Genomic DNA, 22,959 nt, shown 5'->3' with positions numbered 1-22,959 from the left:
CTCAGAGCAGCACTGCCTATTTCCCCAACAGGACAGTAACAAAACATTTGACCCCTGCTTGTTTGTCATAAGCAATGAAATTCCATCAAGTTACAAGAGAGTCAACATAGCTGGGCATGCCATGAAAAACAAAGCAAAAATTGTTTAGTCTAGCACTCCAGTGAGGAGGTTCTGTAGGTGCTAAACACAAGTCTTTAACTGCAGACACTTGGCTACTTCTGTAAGCAGCAATAATCTGTTACTGCAGTGAGCTGTAAACTTCACAGTGCAACTGTAACTGCATGGAACTGGGTTCATGTTTAACTACTGGCTTTACCCAAAATATTTAGGAAAACAAGATTCCTCACTTTTGACCACATTCACAGCTGTGAAAGTGAGTTCCCAACCTCTGCAACCACACAAAGAAATTCAAAAGAAAAAATCTGATCTCCTCCAGTTAACTAGTGCCTTTACTGTGCCCCCCATGCTGCTACTCGCATTTCCCTCGTTGCTGGGATGTCCCTCACCTGAGGTGCTACAGCTGCACACCCGCATTCCCAGTTGAGATTCTGCACCTTTCTACACTATTCCCCTCTCTAAGTGCCAGCATTTAGAATTTACATGACTAAACCCAACAAGATTAATCACTACTTAGCTTTAAAACATCAAGATGCTTCGGCAACAGAAAACCTATATAAAATTTCAACTTACGAAATACAGTACCTGCAGCCTGAGGAATTGCAAAGGTAGGAGGAAAGCCAGCTCCTGCATATGGAGAAGCAGAGATTATTCCTGGGGCACCTGGGAAAGACATACACATTATACAAAGACATCCGACAGCAAGAAGACTCTAAACTTAGCTGGAACATCTTGATTTGGCCTTCAACGTGAGCATCTGGTTGAAAGCTAAACCCTAAAACGTGAACAGTAATTCAGAACTGCCTCTAATGTAACACTGAACTTCAAGAAATTACAGAAACTTCCTGCCCTAACCCTGCTGTTCCGAAGCAGCCATCAGAGTGGAGCTGGTGACCAGAACACAAGCCAGCAGCTCCTGTCACTGTTGATCAAGTACCGGTGACAACCCCCGGTGAGCGCCCAGCCCCGCTGCCGGCACAACGGCAGATGGCACTGCAAGCCAGAGCGCCGGGGACCCGCCACAGCCCCGGCCCCGCGGGAGCACGGCCGGACGCTCCCGCTAGTTCGATTCAGTGGTTCCCAAGTTCTCCTCATCACACTGTATTCCAAAGTTTCCTAAAACCAAATACACCAGGATCACGTCCCCTCCCCTTCCCCAACTGACACCCGTATCCGCTACGTTCGCCCTGCTCCCGCTCCAAGCATTCTCACCAAAAGCAGCTGCCATGGTCTGATCGAGAGAGGGCTGGTTATCCCCAGAAGGTAGGTCTGGCCGGGTATAATCTCTGCTCTTATCGTTATTGTATTTTACATTGAGGCTTGTGAGCTTTGAGAAGTCTATGCGCAGCGTGCAACAGGCATTGTAGATATTCTGTCCGTCTAGAGACTGCAAGGAAACAAACCATTCTTCATGCAAGATGCATTTATCCTGAGATCCCCACAATACATCCCTGCAGACAGGGTGTTACATCATCCCAGGCACCAGTGCTCCACCTGAAGACACACCAGTATCTTGCTTTGTGTGGAGAAAGCACCGTTTCATCCTGTGCCCTTCCATGTTCCCCCGAGCCAGCCGTGCTGCTCTCGGGGGGGGGGGGGGGGGGGGGGGGGATTCCCTCCCACCCGCCCAGCCCTCAGCAACGCTCCCGTAAGACTGTCAGTACTCCAAAAGTACTCTAAAATGCTAGTTTCTAACATTGGTCCTAGATTAATAAAAGCGAGCCTAAAAGTTAAAATAATGCAGGTGTTTAGCACTGTAAGCATACTACTCACCAGTTTGGCATGCTGAGCACTCACTGGGTCAGCATATTGTAACAGGGCTTGAAATTGGTTGTTCTTCGTGAATGTAATTATTTTCAAGACTGTACCAAATTTGGAAAAAATCTGCAAGACAATATTTGCATGTCTTATCTCATTTCCAGTAAATTAATTTCATATTGATCTCCATTATTAGAGGCAGAAACAGCAAAAGTTACCCTTTCACCTTGTTAGCTTTCCAACTTAAAAATTTAAGGTTTTAAACTACACCATGGGCATTAACTTGCACCATGGCATCAGACTAGAAAAACATCAGGGTAATTGAACTGCCCCCTTAAGGAAGTTTTTGTTTTGTTATGAATTCTTACGCAGGAAGATTCACATACACCTTCACAAACTGGAACTTCTCCAAGAATTTCAGGGATGCTGAAAGGCACTCGAGCTTGTATTTCAAACACGAAGATTAAGTTAAGCAACCACAGCAGATGGGAACTTTCCAAACAGGCCGCTGCCTACGTAACCCCTGGACACTTTATTGGTTTCCCCCACCCTCACACAAGGACATGTAGCAGCTACTTCTGATAAGCCCTAAACAGAACTTGAGGAGCTGTCTTGAAAACATAAATATTTGTCCCTTGCACTGTACCAGACTGAAACCCAATTAAAACGGACCAGTAATCAGATCTCTGGAATTTAAAGTCTGGCCAGATTGGGACAAAACCCAGAAGAATCTCACGGAGGTATCAGTGTCTCCAGAAAGTAGAAATTTGACAGCTGTGTTCAGAACAGATAAAACCCACATGCTCTTAGAACACAGACACTGCAAATACAATTCACTATTCCTTGCTACCCCCTCCTCCAGGACAACCTTCAAGAAGTTGTGGTGATGTGTTTTACCTGATGCAGAACATCTAGAGTAACAGGGTAGAAGAGATTCTCGACAATGATCCTCAGGACAGGGCTCTGGCCAGCCATCGCCATTCCTGCATCCACGGCTGCAGCAGAGGCCGACAGTGCCAGGTTTCCAGACTGAACAGAGTTCACCGCTTGCAGAGCTGCTTGGGCACGCTGCAGAAGCAAACACTCGGTCAGACCAGCGCTTCTGCTTGCAAAAATACACATTCAGCTCTTCTTGAGCTTCCTATCTGCAAGCTACTAGCAGAACTCAACAGTTAGCAGAACAGAAAGCAGTTGCCTGTTCCTAAGGCCGGGGATGCCATGACTTTAGTACAGTTTAAACATGGACAATACAGACCACCCCAATCTGGAAAAGCAATGCAAAAATAAAACTAAACAAAATATGAAGTACTTATGCTACTGCTAGAACCTTCCTCAGCATCTACTGATGCAGCAAAATCCTTCCATTGTTTAGAAAAAAGGAAAAACTAGGCTCTTCTGGGGAGAAAGACCATCTGCAGAATACTACAGAAGCTGACAAGACTGAAAGATTAATGCACATCTGCTACAGGGATCCAGGAGCGAAAACTGACTTGGAGTTTTCCTGCAGAGTCCCCCTGACGCACATAACATTAGGATGTGCTCCCCGGTGGGCATTAGGCTGGCTGAGTTAGAGGCACCGAGCAGCAGCATTTCATCTGCACGGCATTAGATGCTCTGATCCTGATGAACGTCAGCCTGAAAAGTGAGAGGAGGCAAACTGGATGTACTCGGCAGCCACCCCTGATAAGGAGGCACAAGTAACTTGAACTTCTTTCCAGTGTTCCTGTCCTGAAAGATTGCCAAGAGCAGTCGAGCCGAAAAAGGGAATTTTTTACCCTATGCAGAGCAGATCTTGCCCAGAAAGTCCAGACGGCCCCGGCAAAGCCCTAAGAGCTGCTGTGTTCAAGTGCCTCAAAGCCAGCACTTATCACCAGGCTGCTCTCTACTGCAGACACAAGGTTTGTCCCATCAGAGCTTTGTTTGCTGTAAATCTTTCAAATTTTAGAAACAAACATCCTAAAGCACTAGACATTAATCCAGTCTTTAGACAAGCATTCAGTTACTGTTTCTAACTAAAAACACTGAAACACTTCTCACCATCCCATATTCACAATACATTTTTTCCCCTGACATTAAGGCAGGTTTAGCAGCTCCTTTAACAGTCTGCTGAGACTCTGGATAAAAGCTATCACAGGAGACCTTACTCCATGCTAGAAATTGAAGTACAAAATGAAAACCTACAAGGAAAAGCAAAGAGGCAACCAAAAGTCCTGCAGTCTGAAAGCCAGTCTACCAGAGCCTAGACCAGAAGCATTTATCCTCAATCACAAACTCACAGAACATGCTCCGTTTAGCACTCTGATAGTCAAACCAGATCTCAAAGCCCTCCCAGGCCGGTACCAGCAGCACAAATCAGGACAGCAGCGGAGAACTGTCCATCCCTCCCACCAGTATGACAATGTAAAGAAGGAACACTAACTGCTTGGTTGGGAGAGTTGTCTGTCTTGAGCTCCTTGTGGTTGGAGAACTGAATATAGATGGGCTGGCTTCGAAGGACTGGAGTGACTGTGGTGTAGTAGTTCACCATGGTGTTGGCCGTCTCCTCCGTATTCATTTCTATAAAAGCCTGCGCGGAAGCCAAATCCATCGTTGGGAAGTTATCAAAGCAGCTCACGCTAGGAGACAGCACTAACACTCGACAACAGCATTACACAACCGGTAGCTTCAGGAGGAACTTCCCGTGGAACTGTAACTGTATTTGATTTTCACAACTGCATTTACACGCAGTAAGTGGTTTTGTACACAGAACTGTTTAAGAACTGACTGTACGTAGAACAAATGAGGATCTTCACTGTCCAGACTGATTTAATGTTTCAGTCTCATCCTAAGATCTCCATGCTACGTGTGTTTAGGAAACTGGCAGTGACAGAGGTGTCTGAAACAACGCAAGAATACAGCAATAATCCAGATTCTTAACACTTATATTAAGCAGCTTCCCAACTTCTCTACAGAGCAGTAAGCCCGCTCAGTTCCATACCTTTATGGTCTTCTCTACTTCAAAACAAAAACGTAAGGGATTGTAGCAAGTCATTGCATTAAGCACTTAGGTATCATCACACCACGCAATATAGCAGAGGCACATTTTCATAATTAAGATTAAAGACGCAGTATTTTAAGCAATGATTAAAGTTGGCTTGCCTTTTTTACTCCTTAATTTGTAAGACAATTTTAGTTACCAAATTAGTGCACACCTCTTGCATTACCCAAGAGTGCTTTAGCTTTACCCAGCTAATTTATTGTATCTGTAAAGGTGTCCTTGATGTGCAAAGTTACACTGCTGGTTACTCAACTGTCAAGCCGGCTTGAGTGAAAAAGGCCTACTCATGTCACCAATGTCCAAATAATTTACCTGGTCTGTAATCTAAAAACCAGGCATAATGCTAATTATAAGTGACAACCTGTAATTATGGACTCAACTCCTTGTACAGCCTGAAAATAGTAAAAATAGTATTTTCTACAGCTCATGGGATAATCACAGAAAAGTAAAATAATGGTATGCAGAAGTTATTGACTCCTAATACATGACAGTTGTTTAAACAACTTGGATCTGGTTTACTGATGACAAACTCATCAAGCCTTTGACATAATCCCTGCTTTCAATTACGGAGACAATACCTGATTTTTTCCTTTCAACATTAGAAGGTTGGTGACCTTGCCAAAAGGTAAGCCCAAGGAAATGACCTCTGCCTCTGTGACGTCACTGGGGAGTTTACGGACGTGGATTACTCGGGATGGGACCCCAGCACTTCTACTGTCGCCTTTGAATTTTTTGCTGTCGTTTCCATTAGCTGTAAAAAGCAAGAGTTACTGCTTAGAGTGGATCTGAAAGAATATGCACACTCTCACAACTCTGTACGCACTTTGTGCTCCCCATCCAGTTACTGCTATTACAGAGAAATTCCACAGTCTAATTTAACGAGAGTCTGAAGACACATGGCTTTACTTTTTTTCCCATTACATGATGCAAGTGACATAGCTGAATGCCACTGCAATGGAATCAACCCTCCAGTGGCCGTTTCACAGCTTGTTTACAGTACACACCCACCCACACTTCAACTTTGTGTAGGTCTGAGCCACTAATTCTAGATTGCTGCTTTATTCCTCTTCAGTTTGACTGGTGTTCTTGGCAATGAAGCAGTTCGAAGGGGACATCTTAGAGCAAGTGATATTAAACCAAATATGAACCAAAATGTAATTTTAGACCAGCTGGATTATAGCTATGGCCAAGACCGTCAGCAGCACACCAAAGGCATGAGCTGACCCTACCTGGCAGGGAGGCCACCACCAGAGTAGGGACGCGGAAGACAACGGTAGCTCAGACAGACAGTTCGGGGCACTGCCAGCACAGAGAGCAAAGTCCTGGCCTGAGCCCTCAAGGATGCCATCTGGGGAGGGATCACTAACCTCTAGATGGTGTAAGACTCCCAGATAGCAGCAAGCTACCTCATACAGCCAAAATAATCCTACATTGAATTCAATTGTGCTTCAAGTATAACAGTTCACAGCAGAACCTGCATGTTCTGATTCTGTAAAATCATTTTAGCAACTGTCCTGCAACAATTTTATTCAGCCTACTACTAACCTTTTAAGGACATCGGGCAATAGTTTATTATTATTATTCAGTAATGTCCTACAAAAGGCCTAGTTAGTACTAAAGAGATCTTAAAATTAAGACTAAGTGGGAAAAACAGGCCTCCTCATAGTATTTGCAATACTTATCAATTGCTATTCTTTTTTATAGGCAATATTACCTGCAGAAGAAGAGTTGCTGCTCATGATAAAGGGTCCGTTAGTAACACAAGTAGAGAAAAGCTCGTCAGATCCCCGCTGGAAAAGAAAAGATGAAAGGTAAACTGACAGCATTTTTACGAAATTCTATTCAGGTACTCCTAAAGCAGAACAATTGAGATTAAGGTGTAGAGAAGCTGAACAGAAGTGTAAGTGAAAATATACTGACAGTGGGCAGTAAACCTCACCTCCGTCATAAATTAAAGATAAGTAAGATCCAATTTAGTAACTGAGTAGCACTATCCAGTATCTCTTTCAGCTATGCATTAGCAATCTTCAGAGCCGAAGCAGCGCTGAATTGTCCTGAAGCCACTAAACGCAGAGCTGTGCATTGATATTCACGTTCTCCTGTCGTATCTAACAACCGGTTTCCGACTACTTATATCAGACAAGATGTTCATTCTTTTAGGTTAAGCTAGAATACCGTACTTGATCGGGAACAGCAGAACAGGCTGACTCCTGGCATTCACCAAGAGGACAGATACTTTGCTGGGGGTTACCAGGAGTAAGGAAGTCTTAAGCAAAAGACAAGTTATCAGAAGCTGGTCAAAACTGTTAAGGGGATGATTTGGCAATTAGGAACCAAAGATGTGTATCTTCCAGTTACAAGCCGAAGAGGCAACTTGGAGAAACTGAAAGAAATGGAGCTCTTCCCCTCCCCACCCCAAAAAAAGGCAGATCAGGAAAGTAAAGCTACTAGCAAAAAGCTACTTTTCAAATTTTACAGCAGAAATAGGTCCATATATCATTCAGATTCTAGTACAAAATAGTCTGATCAGTGGTTTGCCTCCTAGCCACAACCCCCAGAACAGCAGCAACTGGACAACACCACCATGAAGTCTCAGTGCATGCATTCAAGTCCAAAGACAGACTAGCATTCTGAAGCAGAGAAACCCAACTATCGATCACAGGTCCAGAATCTTTGTCATCCCATCCTCTACAGCCCTTTGCCCAGGAGTTGCTCTACATCAAAGTCAACACAGCTCCTTGTAAAACAAAGCTGAGTAGTGTATCCCAGCATCTCGATTCTCTGATTTTTCTTACTGCAGCACTGTGCATTTTAACTCTATGGAGGAAGAAAACATTTGACAAAATCCTGAAATGAGCTGTTCCTACTAGAATTAGACTACCTAAACAAACTGGTGTTGCAGAATTACAGAAATGCATTTATTCTGGGTTTTTTGTAGCTGCAGGTATAATTCCATATATTCACAAAGAGTTATGGACTTGCAGGAGCCTGGCACTTCTCCATTCCCTGCAAATAAAGACAAACAGATCTACAGAACAGATTTCTGTACGCAATGTGTGTGCTTCAATTTGTTACAGCGTTCCCTGTAAAGTCACCCAAATTACCTCAACAGATCAAGACTAGTCTAACCCAAGTAGGAGGTACGAAAAACGCTAAGATAAAAGCAAACAAGACTACAAATTACTTCTTAGCACAATCTATACTTACATACATAATGCACCTTAAAATCAGTATGGCTTAATTTCAAGTAAGTTACATAGAACATCTCTAATCCCACTGTAAACTGTGAGCAAACATGATAGTAAGTCTAACATATAAAAAGCCCTTTTCATCATTTCCTATATTACTCGTAACACAGAAGCACACTAGAAGGCTTTTGTCAACCATAAAAAGAACAGAGCTCGTCTCTGCCTTGGCGAACTCCCACCCATCTCGCTGGAAACATACCCTGCTCCACACTGCGGCCACCAGACACTCTCCCTTCCACCATGCCCTGTATCTGGTGGCACCTGCAGAAACAGTATCTGTGCGACAACAAAGGCTGCCTGCTCACTCCGCCAGCAAACAGGCTGGAAAAGTAGGTCACAGAGAGCCCCAGAACACCGAATTACAGACACAGGTTTTGGGTTTTTTCTTTCCCCCCTCAAATCTTGAATTTCTTGTTTGACTACTCACTGCTAGCTCTTCAAAGACAGGCTCAAGGACTTTGATGTCCTGAATACAAGAAATTAGGCCAGGTTCCAAACCGGCAGTTCATGTGTTGCTGGTCACCTGCGAGCGCTGACCAGGTTCCACAAAGGCTGTGGGCACCCACCGAGGTCTCCTCCTCCTCCTAACATGGTGTAGTAATTAGAAACAGGCCTTTTAACAGCTGTCTAATTAGCACTTGGATTCCTGAGTACAGCAAGAGGCAAGCTAGTCTGGGAGGCTGTTAGACTGCAATCCCATCCTTTTGATGACTCAAAATTAATGCGTAAGTCCAAGGCTAAAAAACTCCACCAGTTCACTGTACAAACGCTCTTGTGCCTGAACGACGGCGACCACCACAGGGACAGCTTCACTCTGTGGCCTGGGATACAACTGGCACCCACTTACAAGAACCACCCACCAGCAAACAAAAGCCCTACCAATGCAGACAAGTGTTTACTGGCCTCATGGAACCTCTCACATCAGGCCCTAATAGGCCTTGAACTTTAAAAAAAACATTCTTAAAGAACAACTTGTAAATTTCTGAACATACAGAACTCCAGCACTCCCAGTACGAATCAACACATCTGTGCGAGCAGACTGGGGCAGCCCTTGCAATCCATCATGGAAACTCCAGGAGAACAAGCCACATAGTTGGCTCTCATGGAGGCAACACTAGGAAATATAAACTGGAAAAACAAACATTTATACTATTATGGAAAGAATTTAAATTCCCTGAATTTAACTTTCCTAATGGCTTGTTTAAAATAAACATTTTCTCACATATTTGAAAATTTACATGCAGGGCACTTTGACAAGGAATGCTCGTTGCTGCTGGTTTCCACATGTCGATGTTTCTTTAATGAAAGAGCAATTTCAAATCCACTCCCCTCTTATCTTGGAGACAGTCTACACTGCCCGCTGTGACCAGAGCCAGGAGGCAGAGGGGGATGATTGTTCGACATCAAAAGAAGCAGCAGTCAATTTGTAAGCTTCCCAGCTGGAAGTACATGCAAACGAAGAGGGAACACTGCAGCAGTTGGAAAACTACAATTATTCCAAGGTCTTTTCTCTACACAAGAAAACACAGGCAGTAAATACACAGTATTGTGCAGTTATACCAAATTATTCCACACAGACTCCCTTTCAGAGAATGGCTTTTAGAGCGCACACAGCGCACCGAGGCGCTGCGCGGGGCGCCCACCCCGACACAGGCAGACCGGCGCTGGCCAGGCTCCCACCACAGAAGGAAGTGGCATCAGCTACGACTTTTCATGCGTTTGTTCTTCCTCCGTGACTGTTGGAGCTGATCTCAGACGAGCACAAGAGATCTCCACTGACGGTTGCTTTCTGGAATGACCTAACCTGAGGCAAATCAGAAACAAGGGCTCTATTACCCTGCACTCCCCAGCCCCTGGGAACTGCAGCAGGAGCCTGGGTCCGTTGTCTGTCCTTACACTTGCAGTGACTGCCATCTCTTTCCAGATGTCTTTTCTTTCTGTACACGTTAGAAGCTATGAATAAGCTTTAAAACCATGTTATAAACTCAAATGCTCCATAACAAGTATCCCAGTTCAGTAGAGCCAGAGGAGCCAAAGCGAGTGTTGTTTCAAAACGTTTAGAAGAGTTTCTCACTAACAACATATCCATGGGGTATTTCTGGATGATATTGGAAAAGCCAGTACAAAAGCTATCGATTCTGAAGGATTATATTATTTTACTGAAGTCTGAAACGCTGCAAGCCCAGCAAAAGGCTGTGTGGGTGCTCGGCAGCTCACCAGCACCAACACACAACACTGCTTTTCTACCTTTTTTGATTCTCCGAGTACCACGGGGAGGCCCAGCTGCACAGTGCTTCGTTCCGGACAGTCCTTCCCATTCCGCAGTTCACATCCCTGCTCACAAGAGGCATTAATTTATGTTGACATTTCTGTTTAGCTAATTCTTTTGCAGCTGGTATTTTTATGACAAGATTAACAGAAGCAACAGTGTGCTAGCAGTAACTCTGCTCTACATAAAATTCTTCATTTGGACTAACAAATCTCCTCTTCCTGTTTATAGAAAACAAATACCACTTTTGAACTTCCACTGCCAGATCTCACCTAGAGCAGGGTAAGGCTGTGTCTGCCACCACCATCTCCAGCCAGCACGGCACTGCCACCAGGTAAACCGCTGCCGGGAGCGTTTCTATGACAGCAGCCACCTCTTGTCTGCGACACTCCTGGCTACAAAGGGGCTATTGCTCAAGCCGCATTAATTTAACAAACACCCATGCTCCGTGTAGTCTTGCCATCGATGCTTGTTTAGTTCCCTTTTCTGAACTAGCAAAAGGCAGTCTGCACACATAATATTTCATCTTTTTCTAACATTCCATATTTTTCCAAGGTATCTTTTTGACCACCCCCCAAACTCCAAGCCCTTTCTTGCTTTATGGTTCTAATAATTTCTAAGAATTTTTAATTTGTCTGGGCTTTCACAGCTTAGCAACTGCTAATCCATATGAAAACTACAAATTATCTCACTGTCACTAGGATTTTACCTGAACTTTACCAGTTTAAAAGGAGGCCAGGGATTGTCTCAGCCTCTACCAGCACACCTAGAAGTACTATAGAAGTTCTCAGCTGTCCTGTATAATCCTTTGGCTACTAAAGATCCAGTGACTTATTTTAAATGGATTACAACAAATCAACTGCATTCTGCCTGCGCAAAAGGCTAGAAACAAATACAAACTAAACCACCATAAAAATATTAATTTCAAGACAAAGAGGTGATGTTAATCAGCTTTCAGAAAACAAGTTACAGGCAGAAAGCAAAATTAAAGCAGTGGCAAAGAGACAGGGCATACGGGAAGGGGGAGGGCAGAGACTGAAAAGGCCAGCAAGCTACAGGCTAGCCAAGCCCAAGATCTATGAAAACCAACTCCTTTCCCTGGCTCACTGAGGAAATCCTACAGAGCAGCAGCGCTCTCTGCCTTTGGACACGGATCACCTTACACTGCTCTAAATTTTTAAACAGACTAAGGACGGCAGTATCCCTCCTTCTTGTGAGGGGGGAGATTTAGGAGGCACGCAGGCCATCAGCTAACATGCATTTACAGAAAGCAAAGCAGGTACCACAGCTGCACCTGGCAAACCCCCCTCTGAAAATAAACCAGGAAAAATCTGTACTGTTAGAAGTCCTTGGTCTGCTTTCCCTAAGTTCAGAAAAAAAGCCCCGTCAGGAGTCTTGTAGCTCTGCCTGGTCAGAGCATGCAAGCGTCCTTCTACTTCACTCTCCCTACGTTTGTAAAAAGACTCTGGACCCAGTAAAAAACCAGCAATGTATTTTACACACCAAATGACACACACATCATTGAGCAGCCCATGCAAACCCCTTGCTCTGATGAAAGCAGCAAAAAATTGTCTTTGAGCACGGGAAGAAGGGAGCACCTCTCCAGTACGCTTCGAGGGCTCCGAGGTCAGTCCCAGAGGAACAGAAGCATGAACGGATACTTCAGTTCACAGCTCAAATCCCTTTGCAAAGAAACTAATAAGAGAAATCCAGTCTGATGACATCATCATTCCCACTCATGTTGCATTCCAACATTTTTTGCTGAGGGATTGAAGAGCCAGGAATGGAACTAAATTTAAACTGCTAAGAAGGATGCCAGTTTTCCTTGTCTTCCACAGATTCAATTCCAGCAAGGTTCACTTGTGTAACCCCTGTGTGCCCCTCTTTTCCCCCCTCCTGCCTCAAGCACCCTTCAGTCATTTAATGGTACAGAAACATTCCAATTTGGGTCATAAACAGAAGGTGTGGGTCAACTTTTGTGTGAAAGCACCTCTGCAGAACACACAACACAACTGCATCCTCCTTCAGTCCAAGTCAGGAAGTTAGGAGCAACACAAAATAACTTCAGGATCCTGAAGACCGCAGCTCTGACGTGGCTGCTAAGCCAAGTCTGACACTGCAGTCGCAGCAGCTACAAGCTCCGTGTGTCACTCACCCCTCCGCTGCCCCCTCCCAGACACACAGTTTATCACCTATTCAGAACCAAAAGCAAGAGCTGGGGACACACACACAAGAGTCAATCCAGTTCAAATTGCTCACTGCACCCCTAAATCATTTATCAAATTAAATCCAACCCAGTGGTCAGCACATTACATTACTACAGTGAACCTGTGGTGGAGGCGTTTGCCTAGCTGGCAGGTTTAGTGCACATACCAGTTTTAAACTCCGCTCTGTTCAGCTGGGGCCAGCAAACACCTGTCACATACCACTTACGGCTTTTTAAATTGTTATAACCTCACTCTAGTCTGGACAAGATTTAGTCTAATACCTTGACAAAAGAGCCAGCATGGCAAACTTCCCACTGAGACGCACAATAATGTACTGGGTACAGAGACACTTTTTCAGCATCTTTGAAACTAGATTAGTTGGTCAGAGCATCACAAAGAATTTGGTGCTTAGGACAATTTTCCTACCGTATGTACTGCCACAGTGGCTGGTACCATTTCTAGAGCATACAGAGACTTCTGAGTTCCTAAAAGACATCAGAAACTTAAGCACTACATTAAAGCAATTGCTCACACAATCCGACGTGAGATTCTGCAATAAGATGCATTACGAGCTCTAGCACGAAGCCGGATCCTCAACCCACTCATCTCAGCCCCTCCCTGACTTTCTTCCTCAGTCTTTGCTGCTATGGAGACACCCTGCGAAACAAACCTGCCCTTTGAGCAAATAAAAGGTGTGGCCATTTTAAATAGCCCAAAATTCCTAAACTCCAAGTATTGCAGTAATGCAGTCATTCTGGCTTTGTAGGGCAGCACACACCCAAGCGTTGTGATCTACTGCTCCCAAGTTGAAACTTAACTAGTAGTCAACCTTGAGCTTTTTAAATCATTGCAGTGGAGCAGACAGGGCCTTGGTAAAGCTTAATACAAATACTATCAAAAAGAAATACTGCTGGATGAGTCACTTTGGGGAACTGCAACCTATGAAAGAACATTCTGTGCCCAAAGCTGTAAAAGAGCAAATTGAACACGCAGGTTCAGAAGGAACTCCACACTAATTCAATCTCATCTAAATTGCGGTTGTGTAATAATTACAATCTGCTTTGGCAAACACCGAGCAATCATTACATTGGGATTACCAGAACACACTTGCTGAACTAAGCAGAGTGTTCAACAAGTTTTCATAGGAAGCTTGAAAGACAGCTATACCAGAACGGCAGCGAATGGGACACTAAATAATTCTCACGAGTGCGAGATGACAAGTGTGGCACCAGCACACCCACATTGTCCAGCCTGACAATACTTGAGATGTGCGTCAGTGACTCAGAGACCAGAGTCTACCCCTACACTTGGGGGATTAAAAAGATGAAGTTGAATCAATTCATGTGTGTTAAGTATTTTCATCACAGATTGAGGGCAAAGTAGGCCTGAGGTAGAATAGAATATTTTCTACAACCGTTTTATTAACTGATTGCTTTCTAGAAAGTCTCACAATTTCATCTCCATCTACAACAGGAGTCACAGCTCGTTTCCAAGTGCAAGTAATTTGAGCTAGCTTCCACATAAAAGCTTGGGTTAGCTATGATGGAGAAACTGCTTTAAACAGACCTAATGGGCAATAAGCCTGCGGCAGCAATCTTGCTTAGCACCTGTGCTTCAGCCAATAGCTTAAATTCCTGTTAAACTTAATACAGATTTAAACAGTTTTCATAATCCGACCCAAGGGCTTACCAATTGCCCTGCAAAGGACAGTTATCTGTAAATTGAAGACACAGGTGCACAAAAACTGTGTGCAACACCAGCACAGATTAGATCGAGCTATTTACCGAGCCCCGCTGAGGCGATGCTCGCCAGGACACCACTGTCCACGCACCGTGCCGCCGACATGTGGCTGACATGTGTGATCATGCCTGTGAGAGAGGCCACAAGAGCCAGCTTGTTGCAGCCTCTAACTAAAGCCATAGGAGGGGACTGGAATTTCCTCACAACATTCTTGGCCTGCTGCCTGAAGCCATAATTACTGTTCCCATGGCAAAGATCCTGGCTTGATCACAAATCACTTCTATGCAGTCAGCCTGTATCACACTCCAGCAAACCCCGTTTTAAAAATTAACTTCTCAAATGCCACAGAAGTGCATTTTTTGTTTCTGGAAGCATCATCTTTCAAGAAGAGCCCAACTTAGCCAAGAAACTACGCGATTATTCAGCACCTAAACTACTCTGAGACTTTTCCAATCACTGAAAGGCAATTTCACTTAAAGAATAATGACATATCATAGTTCATACTCCTTCTAGTAAGTCAGTCCTGCTCCGTTAAAGCCTGAAGGGACAGAAAGGGAAAGGAGATGGGAGAGCGATCCTGATCAAATTACTTAGAGGCAAGTGCAGGGGTCAGACCCAGTACCTTACAGTTCAAATACAGTGTCTCCATCTTAAGGCCATACTTCCTTTTCAGACAGCAATGAAATATGGAAAGAAATGTCTTAAGTCATGTGTTTCTAATCACAGGACATTCCAGAAGACTGTACATCAAGAGCCCCATTCCAGAACTGTAATGAGCTTCCTAAACAAATTCACACACTTTAAACTGAAGAGCCTGTGGACTAAGCTAGATGTGAAGCCCAGTAATGGCTACTACAATTACCATCCTGATTAAAAACAAGACCATCAGGCAGTACAGTGCTCAAGCAGTAAGCTGTGAGAACATCTGGGGACTTCTTAAGTTACAGAACCTAAATATAACTAAGACCTCAGAACAATTAATAGAAGCAGGTGTGAGTACCTTAATATGCAAATTAAGGATGTGAGAAAATCCCAAAAGAAGGTGCCAGCACCCTGCCTTTTAAAACAAAATAGAGCAAACTGATACATACTTTCACAAAGTCCTCAATGCCTACAGCAGGGAGACAACCAAGAGGCCACTCTAAGTTATCTTTCTCAATTTCTCAGCAGTGTTTTAAGTTACAGGCATTCTTCCTACTTGCCTGAGAATTCTCCAACTTGGGGACATTCCAGTCACAAGAGCAGAAGATTGAGAAGGTCTACTGGTGTCTCAGTAACACACCGCCTAGAGGATGACAAGAGCTGACAGCTTTCGGGGATTGTTATCTTCTAATACCTTAACAAACTGCACCATTCCCACCTTCTTTGGGCATACGGGGCAAGAATGAATAAATTTACACTTCAGATTAAAAACAGTTTTCCAGCTCAAATTTTCATGACTAATTTAGAAGTTCTGCCAGCAGCTCAGCTGTGAGCACAGCTTTCAGAATGGACTCTAGCGAAGTAGCCCGATCTCCACCTGAACCTCATTTCTGTGAATATGTTTTATAGAGTCAACAGATGACAGAACTACAGCTCCACAGCATTATTCTAACTATCAAGCAATTGTAAAGAACATCTGCTTCTGAAGGGGGGGAATCAGTTAATCCTTGAAGTGATTTCAGGGATGCCCCAGGGATCAAACAAATGCTGATGGATGAGCAGAGCTCTATCACTATAGGTATTTCAGCAAAGACAACACTGAAATGCTTCCGTGATACCACAGAAACCTCCTTCTGCAGTCCCTTCAGACTACGTATCGGCAAACCAAAGGAAGGTAGATTGAAGTGGAAGCAACACACAAAAGCAACAGCAAAATTTCAGAAGAGCTGCAGCCAGTGAGGTTTTGCACTCACCAGAGGTAGGTATTTTTAAGAAGCAACTGATACATGATTTGATCACAGAGCTTTTTGAAACTGAGGTGCCTGCACCTCTCTCCAGGCAGGAGCCCTGCAGTCAGAGGATCTCTAGCAGTACACAAGTAGCAGAGCATGGGGAAACTGGACGTAGCTGACCTGCACACAGCCAGGTAGAGGACACAGGTAAGAGGAGCCTTCGCTTTGTTCCTAGCTGCGCGCAAACAGGATTCTCACTTACCTACACAAACCCAAGACACACAGAACGTGTTACACCATAACATTAAAGAATGTACTTCTATTACAGGGTCTACACTGGCAGAGACTTAAACATAATCAGGTAACACGGCTATGTCAAAAATAATTTTAAAACTTACCTTTATCAAGATGATTCAACTTTCCTTTTGCTTCTGCCACTCTTTAAATTTTGATTCAACTTTCTCAAAACCTGCCTGCTCTGACTTGACAAGAAACCTCATTTTTGATGCACGCTTTGTCTCACCACTCCCCACTCCACTGCACAACTGGCATAACCGTTGTTACCGTTCTGCCCTGTGGTAGGAACACAAGCACCTGGATGGGATTCCTCCCAGTTCTCCTTTCAGACCCGACTGCCCGGCACTGGGGACTGAAGCGGCCCCCCCAGCTGGGAGGGAGGAGGCACACAATACCACTCCTGGAGCTTTTCAAGACTCACCGACAGGACTACAATTACAGTTTCAGAAGCTCCCTGGTCAAGCTTAGTTATGTAAAACCACTTCTTGAAGCTGCAAATCACACATTGCTAAAACCAACTGAGGGACTTTTACCTGGATTAATCAGTTTACTAGGAGATGTTGTATCAAACTGCTCTACAGCAGCCAAGGGATGACTTAGTCCACCGTTTATAACGGCTGTGAACTATTAACCAACCCTACTGGAGGCTCAAGCCTTTCCTCCTCCGATGGCAAACTGAACCCCTGGCAGCACAATGCCTTCTCAGACAGAACCAGATGCTATCCTGGCACTACGAATAATTCAAATTTCAGATTCTCATACGAAGAAAAGTTAGAATAATCTTTCCCCTACAGCTATTAGAGCCCCTTCATGCATTTAATTCTTCTCAGAAACCCTGAAGCACTAACATGCCTATGCTTAGCAGCCACACTTAATTTTGTACTTCCAATACAAAAAACTATTTGCTGTCTAGGAGCAAATTCTCTCTAATGCTCCTACTTCACTCATGTAGAACTACAGAGCTTGCACTACTCAAGATCAGCTCTACTTCAAATTAGTCCTATCACACACTGCATCACTTCAGCCTATTCAAGCTGCCACACGCAATTCTTTCTCAGTCAATAATGAAGACGCTAACAACACACAATTCGGGCCATTAAAAAAGCTGTCAGATTACTACTTTGAGGGCCAACATTCACCCACATACTATCTAATAAAAAGAACTCACAGGGCTGAACTTACTGTAATCCTGATCCCAGAGCTTTAGCTACAATGCTCACCAAGTTAAATGAAAAACCTTTAATACATGAAGGAGTGCCAGTCTATCCTGCACATTCCAGTGTAACATTTCACAGGAATGAGCTTTTATCCTGTGAACACAACAGCCTATTGCCACGCACAGCAGATAAAGGAGGCTCCTGTCAGCACTTTGAGTTTCAGGGCTAAGTCTGCACTTTCAAAACCTGAGACTAGAAGGGTAAAGGTCATATTTACTGTACTCACAAGAGATAAAAATCAACAGCTAAACACTCCATTTTTTGTGGCAGAAGGATTTTTGACATATAACTGAGCAGGAATTCACATAAACAAAGGAAATAGAGTTCTCAAAAGAAAAAGGACCAATTTCTCCATTGAGCAGCATTGTCTAGCACACAAATAACACGCATGGCTTGACATTTTAGTAGGGGAAAGGGCTGTTTCTAAATGCAATAAAGTTCTTTTCTGACAGTTGATAATCAATGTCCAAATGCCAAGAGCTAAAGGCTGAGCCATAATAAAAATTTTAAATGCACATGAAACTAAATTACCTTCTGGTTAAAACCAATTTACATGGTACCAGAAATAACCCTTTAAAGCTGAAGATCTACATTTGGTGAGGCTAAAACTAGGTCAGATGCTGAGCAGTGTAAAAAGAGAGAAAAAGTGAGAAGTGCCTACCTTTGTACCAACTGTTATATCTTGGACAATGCTGTAGAAAAAAGAAAGAAAAGGATTAAAAAAGTTAGATAGGTTTGCCACAAATATCCAGCATAGTTTACAGTAGTAAGAAAAAAAGCAAGTCAAAGTGCACAGTTGTCTTTGCAAGTGAGCCAAGGACAGTTTATACAAAGAAAAATTATTAGATGGTGATGGTGGAGACCCAAGACCCAGCAGTGCTAGAAAACTGCAGCTCTCCCACTTCCTACAGTGGAGCTTGCCCTTTTTGCAAGGGTACCACGGGGGCCAAGACCAAAAACCCCCCAGTTAACACAGCCTAGCATTCTTCACAGGAACACGACGATGCGGTTCAAACAGCACCTCTGACTAAACCAAAAGAAAAAGTGTCAAGAGTCAACTCTGTCACCCATATTCGCTTCCACAGCTCCTAACAACCTTATCAAAGGAGTGGCCTCTGCGAGGCTGCAGAGAGGCCACCTCCAGCAAAATTATCGAGTTGCTAGTGAAGACTACTAATGCTAGAGCTCCAGCAGCACCACCGCCGCCAGCACACACCATGCTGAGCCTGGGCTGTTTTCTCAGCCAAGCTGAGCGCCCGTGCCAGGCTTAGAGCAGCCCTCCAGCCACGCTAACACCGCTGGAGCCAGACCACTGCCAGACCAACAGCGCAATTAGAAAGAGCAGGGAAGAGGTCCAGGCAGCTCCCAGACTGGGGTATGCCTGCACACAAGATTCCTCTAGCGATTCTTTTCTACTTAGGAAAACAAATAGTATTTTCCCCTAACACAGATCTGAAGGAAAAAAAAGTTTAAACTCCACCATACACACTTAAACCTCCTAAAATGAGACTTCCTGACATGAAAAATAATGTTAGCTGTACCTCAGGCAACTCCTGCTAGCTCTCATCAGCCATGACCATTATATACCATAACACACACCTACTCAGAGCAAAATTCTTTCATCGATGAAATCAGTCTACAGCTTGGCATGTTCTACCTGGATCTTCCAGAGTATTACAGCACCTACATGTTACTCTCTTTGTGGGAGTGCTCAAGACAATCTCAGGATTTCAGTCATACCCTTGCACTGAAGGTAACTTTTTTTTAATAAACTCCAAACCACTGTAAAGCAGCCAACACGAAACAGCAGAAATGATCATTTTGGATTGACATATATGCAGCACTGCCTGTTTCAACTCCCGTCTTTCAAATGGCTGACCATAATTTCAGAGTAAAGGATCCAAAAGCAGCTGGCTAGCAGAGCTGCAGCAATTTAAGGAAACATGGCAGAGAAGCAGAAGGCAGGGCAGCAACAACATGAAATCTGAAGTACTCAAGAACAATTCTACAAAGTGATTTAATGCTAGAGAACTCGCATTTACTAGTTCTTCCTTCCCTACCCTCGTGCAACAATTCATAGCTTTTCAGGGAATTAAATACTGCTCCATCTTACTAAGTCATTCACGTTTCACCAGCCCCACAAATAAGCCATAACACAAGTACGAGCCAGCGCAGCTCCTCATACTTCCTCTTCAAAACCAACCTGCCATGTCATCATAACCCAGCACTTTACAGCTGGAGTTACAGCCTGATCCAATGGCTGCTGCCAGGAAGCCACGCGATAGTTTCTTTTTTTTCAAGTAACTACTTCAAGAACGCTCTGTATGGGGATGCCGGGCTTTGCAATCCCCTGTCTGGTCACCAACCAAGACAGATGGGTTTTGCTGCACTTCGAGGGCCAGCAGTAATGAACTAATTAAACCCATCTGCACAGATCAGTTTAAAGAACCATAATCATTCTATTAGAATCACTAAACACGAGTACACATTTCTCCAGTTAAAATACATACATTAACCCACTCATTTTCATAACCTTCAAAAAATTTATTTCCAGCAAAGCATAGTAAGAACAGGGAATCTCCCAAGTTTCCAAAACTCTCGAACTTACCCCAGAGCAATTTCTCTTACTTCCTGTTCCTCTTGTGGGCCTCACACACAGGAAATGTTTTACATAAAGTAGCCTTAACAGGGGATAGTATTTTAAATTATCCAACAGGAAGGGCTCTTATTTGCCAAGAATTACCAATTCCTGGAATATTGTTGTAACCCATTTGATAACAAATACCACATGAAACAAGCACCAACAGTATTTAAGAATTTTTATTCAAGAAATGTGCAATAATACTTCCAGTTCACACACACCCTCAACAAATTATCGTATCTTAAGCTTCATTCTCTTCTCCTATGTCAACCTTAAGCAGGGGATTAAAACTTCTCACTTCCGAAAGAACAGGCAATAAAGCCTGTCATAAAAATTACTTTTCACATGGAATGGAATAATTCCTACGCAATAAGGGGAAAAATTAAGCAGCACCGGTAAAACCTCTAGGTCATTTTCCAAAGCAGCATTTCCCATACGAACTCCTTGCATGCTTTAACAAAGCCACTTATTCAAACGGGATCATTTGAAAAGCACAGCTACGTATCGTTGTAGGTAGGAGAAGCAGACAGAAGCAGCTTGTAGCCAGAGAGGCCACTCGCTGCCAGCTAGGCAAAAATCTAAAGCCATTTCCAGAAGCAGCTTTCAGAGTTTCAAAGGAGCCAGCTTTCACAGGATCATGCACCAAGATCTTCAAAAGACAGTGGATAACTGAGACTCATACTAAAATTTCTACATTCAAATAATAGCTATTTTAACACACACAGTAAATCAGCTTTCCCAGGAGCTACGGTGAACACAGCTGACCACAACCTGATTTCTGCCCTTCGAATGGGCGGTCTCACATGCTGAAGACTTTTCCATTAAGTATCATTCAACATGATGAGCAACTTCTTAAGAGAAACTGAACAACCTGAACTGCGTTCCGGACTGTAAAAACTAATTGCAAGATACACTATTTTTATGGGGTTTTTTAGATGAAAACAACACCGAGACGCCACTTTTTCAGCGTGTAAAAAAACGAGACATGTGACTACGCCTAACTCTCACCAGGCTAGTGTTCCGAGGCAAGAAGCGAGGAGGCACTAATTTGGGCTTCCCGTACTTAAGGCTCTGGGAAAACAAACTGCTTACTCGGAGGCCTTTTGAAATATTTTAACTGCTGCGCTCTAGAAGAAACAAAAATCAGACCACTAAAAAAAATACGCCACATAAGAGAAATGCGGAGACCTCGTTTCTGACCGAATTGCCTTGATAAAACAGTTTTAAAGCAAACACTTCTGAAGCGAGACGCCAGACGAGGTGGTGGTGAAGGAGAATCCAAGGCTGCCCAAGATAAAAGTTGCTCTCTAGAAAAACTAGACGAGTCAAAGAGCCACGGAGGGAAGTTTTATGTCGGAGGAGTTCCGAAGGGGACAATAGGCGAGGAGGGAGCCCGAGAAGGGCCCTGCTCCGCCGCTGCCGCTCTACCTACGGCTCAGGTAACACTGCCACGGACACCTCACCGCCACCGAGCCCCCGGGCGCGCCCGCAGCGCGGCGGCTCCTCCGAACTGATGCAAAAGTTGCGCTGACCGAAAAAACTGCTCACAAAGAAAATCCACCGAGCACCCCCCCGCCCCCCCGCCCCGCTTGCGAAAGCGGCAGACAATAGGAGCGAGGCCCCGGCGTGAATCAGCCGCCCGCCCCGGCTGCGCCCCCCCCCCCCCCCGCCAGGTGCGCCCGCTCCCGGCACCCCGTTTCCCCCCCCGCCCCTTCCCTCCCCCGCGGGGCCGGGCCGCCACGGAGTCGCGCCGCGCTCCCCCCCCCCGCACGCCCACGCGGCGCCCGCAGCCGGGGCCTCTAGCGAGGCGGGGGGACAACCCCAAACCCCCCCGCGCCCGGCCCCGGCGCGCACGGGGCGGCCCGGACCCCCCCGGGACGCGGCGGCTGCCCCCGGCGGGGCGCGAGCACGAGGCGGGGGGGGGGGGGGGGGGGGGCGGCGGGAGCGCGCGCGGGGGACGGTCCGCACGAGGCGCCGCGTCGGGGCGGCGGCCGCGGAGCAGGGGCCACCCCCGCCCCCCCCTCGCCGCCCCGTGGCGAGTGACTCCGGGAGAGCGGCCAGCGCAGGAGACCCCCCCCTCCTCCTCCCCTTCCCGCCTCGCCTCCGCCGGGCGGCCCGGCCGCGCCCTCGGCACCCCCCCTCAGGTAACGCCCCAGCCCCCGGCGCGGGTCCCGAACCTCGGCCGCCTTCTCCCCCGCCTCCGCACCCCGCGAAGGGTCCGGCGACGCTGCGGCCCAGCCCCCGGCGCGGTGCTGCCTGTGCCGAGGCCCGGGCCGGCGGGGACTCACCCGTCCATTGCACACGGAGGAGACCCGTCGGGAACGGAGTGGAGGCGCCGGAATAGCAGGAACGAGCCCAACCGCTCCGTGATATAGACTCACAAAATGGCGGCGCCGCCCGGCCCGCCTCACCCGCGCCAACGCCCCATTGGCTATCGGAGATGTCATCTTGATAACAGGGGCGGGGATCGCCCGCCTCCGAGGGTTGGCGCCCTGGCGCCCCTCGCGAAGCCGATTGGCTGCAGGCGGGCTGAAGGGCGGGGAAAAGCGCCGGT

The 22,959-nt window shown here is 45.5% G+C and overlaps 1 protein-coding gene across 5 annotated transcripts in view; it reads right to left on the bottom strand.

Moving 5' to 3' along the window:
- PTBP1 (polypyrimidine tract binding protein 1) overlaps window positions 1-22,818 on the bottom strand; it is a 31,112-nt gene extending 8,294 nt beyond the window's left edge. The window contains exons 1-10 of one of the 5 annotated variants that reach the window (XM_074808872.1): window positions 22,694-22,805; window positions 18,426-18,456; window positions 10,408-10,494; window positions 6,627-6,702; window positions 5,491-5,663; window positions 4,295-4,441; window positions 2,773-2,943; window positions 1,891-2,001; window positions 1,330-1,504; window positions 703-780 (exon numbers count right to left, since the gene is read on the bottom strand). In XM_074808872.1, the coding sequence (XP_074664973.1) occupies window positions 703-780; window positions 1,330-1,504; window positions 1,891-2,001; window positions 2,773-2,943; window positions 4,295-4,441; window positions 5,491-5,663; window positions 6,627-6,702; window positions 10,408-10,494; window positions 18,426-18,456; window positions 22,694-22,701 (1,057 nt within the window). In that variant the 5' untranslated portion in view covers window positions 22,702-22,805. Of the gene's footprint in view, window positions 1-702; window positions 781-1,329; window positions 1,505-1,890; window positions 2,002-2,772; window positions 2,944-4,294; window positions 4,442-5,490; window positions 5,664-6,626; window positions 6,703-10,407; window positions 10,495-18,425; window positions 18,457-19,877; window positions 19,899-22,693 lie in introns of those variants that run through there. The other 4 variants (XM_074808874.1, XM_074808875.1, XM_074808873.1 and 1 more) reach the window with 4 other exon arrangements.
- Window positions 22,819-22,959: the final 141 nt, after the last annotated feature.

This window comes from Strix aluco, chromosome 29, assembly GCF_031877795.1.
Source record: "Strix aluco isolate bStrAlu1 chromosome 29, bStrAlu1.hap1, whole genome shotgun sequence".
Taxonomy (NCBI): Eukaryota; Metazoa; Chordata; class Aves; order Strigiformes; family Strigidae; genus Strix; species Strix aluco.
The sequence above is the reverse complement of the archived record's forward strand: the minus strand, read 5'-3'. Positions and strand labels throughout refer to the sequence as shown.